The sequence below is a fragment of the Chinchilla lanigera genome, unplaced genomic scaffold (genome assembly GCF_000276665.1).
Source record: "Chinchilla lanigera isolate Chin_1 unplaced genomic scaffold, ChiLan1.0 scaffold00014, whole genome shotgun sequence".
Taxonomy (NCBI): domain Eukaryota; kingdom Metazoa; phylum Chordata; class Mammalia; order Rodentia; family Chinchillidae; genus Chinchilla; species Chinchilla lanigera.
This window is the reverse complement of record NW_004955415.1, coordinates 31,765,071-31,771,685: the sequence shown is the minus strand read 5'-3', so window position 1 is coordinate 31,771,685 and position 6,615 is coordinate 31,765,071. Positions and strand designations below refer to the sequence as shown.

Genomic DNA, 6,615 nt, shown 5'->3' with positions numbered 1-6,615 from the left:
ACTTTGTAGCCCAGGCTGGTCTCGAACTCGAAACGATCCTTCTGGCTCAACCTACTGAGTGCTAGGATTACAGGCTAGGATTACAGGTGTGCACCACCATGCCCAGCAAAGCTTGGTTTTCTTATTACAGGAACAATGCCTGCAAACTGAATTGAGTGGTAGGAATTGGGAAGGGTGTGAAAGAGTCAGGTTCCTCTCCATCTATCAAGCTCTCCGACATTATTGGAAGATCCAGGGATCCATCCCAGCCAGGCCGGATACCTATTATGTACAGCACTCCAAGGGCAATTTTTGTTTGTTTTATTTTTTGGTCTTTTAGAGACAGGGTCTTGCTATGCAGTTCAGGCTGGCCTTGAGCTCACTTTGTAGCCCAGGCTGGTCTTGAACTCCCAAGGATCCTCCTGCCTCAGCCTCCTGAGTACTGGGATTACAGGCATGCACCACCATGCCTGGCTGGTTTTTTTTTTTTGGTACCAGGAATCAAACTCAAGACCTTGTGCTTGCCAGGCAGGTGCTGTGCCACTGAGCTATATCCCTGGCAGGCTGTTTGTTTTTTGAGACAGTGTCTTGATAAGTAGTTTAGGCTAGCTTTGAACTTGCTGTGTAGGCCAAATTGGCCTTGAACTCGCTGCAATCTTCCTGCTTCAGCCTCCCAGGTGCTGTGATTACAGGCGTGCACCACCACACCTGGTTCCCAAGGGCAGTTTGTGTATCCAATGTCCCAATGCCCGCAGGACAATAGGATCCCTGCTTCTAGCCACACTAGGTATCTCTTTTTTGTGTGTGTGGGGGCTGTACCGGGGATCGAACTCACAATCTTGCGCTTGCCAGGCAGGCGCTTATGCCACTGAGCTATATCCCCAGCCCTTTTTTGGCTTTTTGAGACAGGGTCTCACTATGCAGTTCAGGCTGGCCTTGAACTCACTTTGTAGCCCAGGCTGGTCTCGAACTCTCAACGATCCTCCTGCCTCAGCCTCCCGAGTGCTGGGATTACAGGAGTAATCACGCCCGGCTACACACTAGGTGCCTCTGAAGCACGCCACTCCTGAAGTTCCACGGGACAGCTTAGGCCCCAAGCACACATTCTACATGCTTTATCTCCTAGGAAGATGTCTGTAGAAAAAGTTGGGCCCTTTCTTTCCACTTGGCCAAGTGTACTCCAGAGCCCCACGGCGATATGCTAAAGGGGCCTCCCGCCAGGACCGGACTACGTGGTCTGTTCCCAAGTCCTGGAGCCACAGCGTTGACCGGAGATACAGTTTAAATCCGGTCACGCGCCAGGCTCCACCCTACCCCCGCCCCTCTAGCGCCGATTGGCCAGGTCAGGTTCTAGGGGCGGGGCGTCCGTCCTGCCTTATCCGGGCCCGGGAACACCCTGAAAGCGGCGGTGGCAGCCGAACCATGGGTGCTCGTGCGCTACCTTTCGGGGTTGGCGCTGGCGGCCGCTGGAGCCCGGTGGGGTGCCGGATGAATTCCTGCCTCTTGCGTCTGCGGCTCCCGCCTGTCTTGTTTCTGTTTTTGTTGTTGCTGGCGACGCCTGGCGCTCGGGCTGCTGGGTACGAGGTGAGCCGGGCCCGCGGGCCGGAGCGCTTTGGAGTCGGAGGGGACCTGAGGCCGGGCATAGGCGCGGGTGGCTCTGATCTGCAGGCTGACCCGACAGGGTGGCCCAGGGCGTGCTCTGGGTCACTGAGGGGTCTGGCTGCCCCTCTGGGGATGGGGCTGCAGCAGATTCCCCACTCCCCACCCCGTGTCACCGGGTCGCAGGCTTGGATGCCTTCACTTCACTGTGGGACCTTAGGGGCAGGGAGTGGGTGAGCAACCAGCTGAGTGGGGTGCTGGAGTCGGCTCACCTCGGGTTCAGCCTCATTCTCCAGCTCCTACCTGTCTCCTTGCTCAAGTCACCTCTACTTCTTGACTTCAGTGCCCTGGAATAACTAGGCGTAAAGTGCCTCGTGCCACAGCGTGGCTGTCTGCCATCTGCAGATGCTCACTAGACAACAGCTCTGATTCTGATTGTCTCCCCAGGGTGCGAGTGAGAGCCACTGGCAGGACCCTATACACTGGGAGCACAGCTATGTGTGTCACCTGCCTCGGAGGCCAAGGCATCCTCCGCACATAGCTGGGGTCATAGCTGCTGTGACTCTGAGTCACTCCAAGATCAAGGGTCATCCTGTGCTTCTCCCACTCCGTGTCCACCTCTGGGCCTGCCTTTTAGCTGCAGGGCACTGGAGTTAGGTTACCAACAATGTCTGTGTGTATGTGTGCGTTTGGGTCCCTGTGCAGACATGCCCCGAGGTGCAGCCAGACATGCTGAATGTGCACCTGGTGGCTCACACACATGACGATGTGGGCTGGCTCAAGACGGTGGACCAGTACTATTATGGCAGTGAGTAGAGGGTGGGGACTGGCACCTGATCGCACCTATGTCTGTGTATCTCCCCTCTGTCCTGGGCCCTGGACCTTAGGGTGGGGGCAGGGCATAGCTTGGGCTCCCGCTGGCTCCTGACTGCCCGTGTCCCCGTGTCCACAGTCAAGAATGATGTCCAACACGCTGGGGTGCAGTACATCCTAGACTCCGTCATCTGTGCCTTGTTGGCAGAGCCCACCCGCCGCTTCGTCTACGTGGAGATGGCCTTCTTTTCCCGTTGGTGGCACCAGCAGACAAACGCAACGCAGGAAATCGTGAGAAACCTGGTGCGCCAGGGTGAGCCTGCCGCAAGGAAGTGAAAAGCGGAAGCCCAGCCCAGCTTGTGTTGTTGCGTGGGGGCTTGGGAGATTTTATCTCGTCATGCAGAGAGGATGTGTGTGCTTGTGGCCCCAGTGGCTTGGAATCTGGAGAACCGTGCCTCCTGCCAGACTCCACCTGCAGCAGCTCTCTGCCCTGCATCGGGCATGTGTGCCAAACCTGTACCCCCCTTCTCTTTCCTGGCTTGAGTTACCAGGCCTTCTCCTCTGTTGTATCTCATACCCAACCCTACTCCTAAGAACCCTGCTTTGCCCCTCCTTGTCCAGGGCGCCTGGAGTTTGCCAATGGTGGCTGGGTGATGAATGACGAGGCAGCTACCCACTATGGTGCCATTGTGGACCAGATGACACTTGGGCTTCGCTTCCTGGAGGACACATTTGGCAGTGACGGGCGCCCTCGTGTGGCCTGGCACATCGACCCCTTCGGCCACTCCAGGGAGCAGGCCTCGCTGTTTGCCCAGGTGCTACCCTGATCTCTCGCAGACCCGCCCTTTTGCTCACACTGACTCCTTCCTAGGCCACTCAAGGCCTTCCCTTTCCCTGCAGTCTCACTGGGACCACACAGTGCCCGCTGGTCCTTGAGGCCTTTTGCTCTGGCCTAAGCCTCCTTCTGCAGTTGGGTCCTCCCTGTCCTTCCCTTTGCTAGAATATGGCTCCTCCTCCAGCTGGGCTGCACATGGACAGCTACCTTGTTTCCTATTTTTTGTTTTTTGAGATAGGGTCTTGCTGTGTAGTCCAAGCTGGCCTTGAACTTGAGGCATTCTTCCTGCCTCAGGCTTTCAAGTGGTGAGATTAAAGGTGTGTGCCACCGTGCATGGTCTGGCCCTTCGTTTCTCTTTGGTGCTGGGGATGGAACCCAGGGTCTGTACATATTAGGCAAGTGCTTTACCACTCGGCTGCATCCCAGTCTCCTGGGGTTTATTTGTTTAGAAACAGGGTCCTGCTACCATGCTGGCTTTTACTTATTTACTTATTTTTGTCTTTTTGAGACCAGGTCTCACTATGCAGTTCAGGCTGGCCTTGAACTCATTTTATAGCCCAGGCTAGCCTCAAACTTGCAGTGATCCTCCTGCTTCAGCCTCCCCAGTGCTGGGATTATAGACATATGCCACCATGCCCGGCCTTTATTTTTTTTTTTTTTGTTCCTGATTTGATTGATTGATTGATTGATTGATTTTCCCACTTTTGTTAGTACATGTGTGCAGTATATAATGATTACCTTCACTGTAGGGGACTGGTACATGTACTTATCACATTTCACTTCCCTCCTTTTCTCCCTCTTCTTCCATCCCCCGAATCTGGCTTTAAAATCAGCTTTAATATCTGTGTTCTGACCCACGCTCAGGCTGTCTCCTTTTCACTTTGACTTAGCTGGGCAGGGGGAGGTGAGTTCCAGCTTTCCACCTGCCCTCCTCTTGCTGGGTGCCTTCTGACCCTTCCCAAGCTCTGACATAAACTGGAGGCTCCCTTTTATCAGCTGCACTTCCTGCCTGTGCCCTGACCACTGATGGTGCCATCATGGACCAGATGACACTTGGGTCCCACAGGGTCATAGCTCAGACTTCCCAAGCTGGGGAGCACAGTGATGAGAGGGCCTCTTTGCCCCACCTGCAGATGGGCTTCGACGGCTTCTTCTTTGGGCGCCTCGATTATCAAGATAAACTGGTGCGGAAGAAGAGACAGGAGATGGAGCAGGTGTGGAGGGCAAGCGCCAGCCTGAAGCCTCCTACTGCTGACCTCTTCACCGGTGAGGGGGTGATCGGATAATCTACTGTCACTATCTTTAAATTCTTGATCATTTGTGAGCAGGGCTGTGCACTAGTCTCTTGTGCCAGGCCTCGAAAATTCTGAAGCCCATTCTGGCTAAGACAGGGTAGACTTGGACCCCAGGGTAGGTCTGGGGCACGAGGCGTCCTCTGAGCTTGATGTGGCCCCCAGGTGTGCTCCCCAACAATTACAACCCGCCAGAGGGGTTCTGCTGGGACATGCTGTGTGCTGACCGGCCTGTGGTGGACGACCCCCACAGCCCTGAGTACAACGCCAAGGAGCTGGTCAGCAACTTTCTGCAGCTGGCCACTGCCCAGGTAATCTCGATATCCAGAACTTCGAGGCCTTTCCACAGCCTGGAGGGTGCCTCCAGGGGATATGAGAAAGTGTGCTTAATGGTACTGCCCAGTTCCCCACCACAGTGTCCCCTCTCAGACTAATGGCCCTTCATTTGAAGTGTGCGTGTTGCTGAGCATGGTGGTGCATGCCTGTATCCTACTATTTTGGGAGGCTGAGGCAGGAGGATTGAAAGTTAGCAAGACCTTGTCTCAGAATAAGAAATAAAAAACAACTGAGGATGTAGTTCAGTGGGAAGGCCCTGAGTTCCATCCCCAGTACTTCGAAAACTAAACATAACAAAAACCATGGTTGTGACGGCATGGCTTGGTGTCTTGATCCCCTCATCTGTGTATGGGCCCCAGAAAACTTCTGGCTATTTTTATTTGTGACCCTGCGCTCTGATGTGGCATGGCCCCCACATGTTTTTTGTTGTTATTTTTTTCTTTTTTTCTGAGAGAGGATCTCACTATGTAGTTTAGGCTGGCCTTGAATTCACTATGGAATTCAGGCTGGCCTTGAACTCAGGGCAATCCTCCTGCCTCAGCCTCCTGAGTGCTGAGATTATAGGTATGCACCATCCTTGGCAATCCCCACATGAATTCCTGACCCCATACATACAGACACAGCTGGCCCTGGGTGGTCCAGGACATGCTGGTCTGAGGACTCCATCCCACAGGGCCAGTACTACCGCACCAACCACACAGTGATGACCATGGGTTCGGACTTCCAATATGAGAATGCCAACATGTGGTTCAAGAACCTGGACAAGCTCATCCAGCTGGTCAACATGCAGGTCAGTGTGTCTGCCCTGTGGGACCTGTGTTGCAGGAGTCTGGCAACCAGCTTTCTGTCACTAGAACAGGTACCTGAGATCATCAGCTTAGAAGGTCTGTCTGTGATCAGTACGCTCTATTGCTCTGTGGTCTGTGGTGAGGCAGTGCATCGTGTTGGGAGAAAGAGGCAGGTGCAAGAAAGCTTCTGCCTCTGCAGGTAGGGAACGAGGGACAGGAGGAGCAAGGGCCTGGGGTCCTTCTATCCCACAGGCTTTCAATGACCTAAAGGCTTCCCGGTGGCCTCCACTCTTCAAGCTTCCTCCTGCCCAGTAGCATTAAACCTTAACACATGGGCCTCTCAGGGCCATTCCACACCTGAAGTACAGCAGCTCATGCACCATGTCCCTGTGGCCTGGGCCATATGCATAGTGATGAGTGCTGTCTTTGTTTCTGTTGTTGGAGGCTGAGGCAGGAGGTTTGCTGAGTGTTCAAGGCCAGCCTGGACTACATAGTGAGACCTTGTCTCAAAAGCAAAACAAAAATGAAACACACAAAAAAATAGAAAAATAAAAAAATAGGAATACAGTGTCTTACAGTTGTAGAGGTTGGAAGTCCGGCATGGGAGTCACGGGTAAGAACAGACATATTGGTAGGGCCAAGAGAGAATATATTTCCTTGCTTTTCCAGCTTCTAGAAATGGCCACATTCTTTGGCTGGTGAGTCACTCCTATCTCCAAAGCAAACCACACATCTCTCCGCTTCTGCTTCCATAACCACATCTCTTTTATTTTGACCTCTTCTTCCCTCTTCCAGGTTTATCCCCAGTTCCTTTTCTTTCTTTTCTTTTCTTTTCTTTTTTTTTTTGTCCTTTTTTTTGTCTTTTTGAGGCAGGGTCTCTCTATGCAGTTCAGGCTGGCCTTGAGCTCACTTTGTAGCCCAGGCTGGCCTTGAACTCACAACAATCCTCCTGCCTCAGCCTCCCGAGTGCTGG

The 6,615-nt window shown here is 53.6% G+C and overlaps 1 protein-coding gene across 3 annotated transcripts in view; it reads left to right on the top strand.

Annotated features, from left to right (window-relative positions):
- Positions 1 to 1,125: 1,125 nt before the first annotated feature.
- The window catches only part of Man2b1 (mannosidase, alpha, class 2B, member 1), a 26,748-nt gene continuing 21,258 nt past the window's right edge, over positions 1,126 to 6,615 (top strand). For 2 of the 3 annotated variants that reach the window (XM_005381013.2, XM_013512234.1), the window contains exons 1-7: positions 1,347 to 1,563; positions 2,284 to 2,386; positions 2,531 to 2,704; positions 3,013 to 3,206; positions 4,360 to 4,492; positions 4,684 to 4,829; positions 5,528 to 5,644. In XM_005381013.2, coding sequence (XP_005381070.1) covers positions 1,402 to 1,563; positions 2,284 to 2,386; positions 2,531 to 2,704; positions 3,013 to 3,206; positions 4,360 to 4,492; positions 4,684 to 4,829; positions 5,528 to 5,644 — 1,029 coding nt within the window. In that variant the 5' untranslated portion in view covers positions 1,347 to 1,401. Of the gene's footprint in view, positions 1,564 to 2,283; positions 2,387 to 2,530; positions 2,705 to 3,012; positions 3,207 to 4,359; positions 4,493 to 4,683; positions 4,830 to 5,527; positions 5,714 to 6,615 lie in introns of all 3 variants that reach the window. The other variant, XM_013512235.1, reaches the window with a different exon arrangement.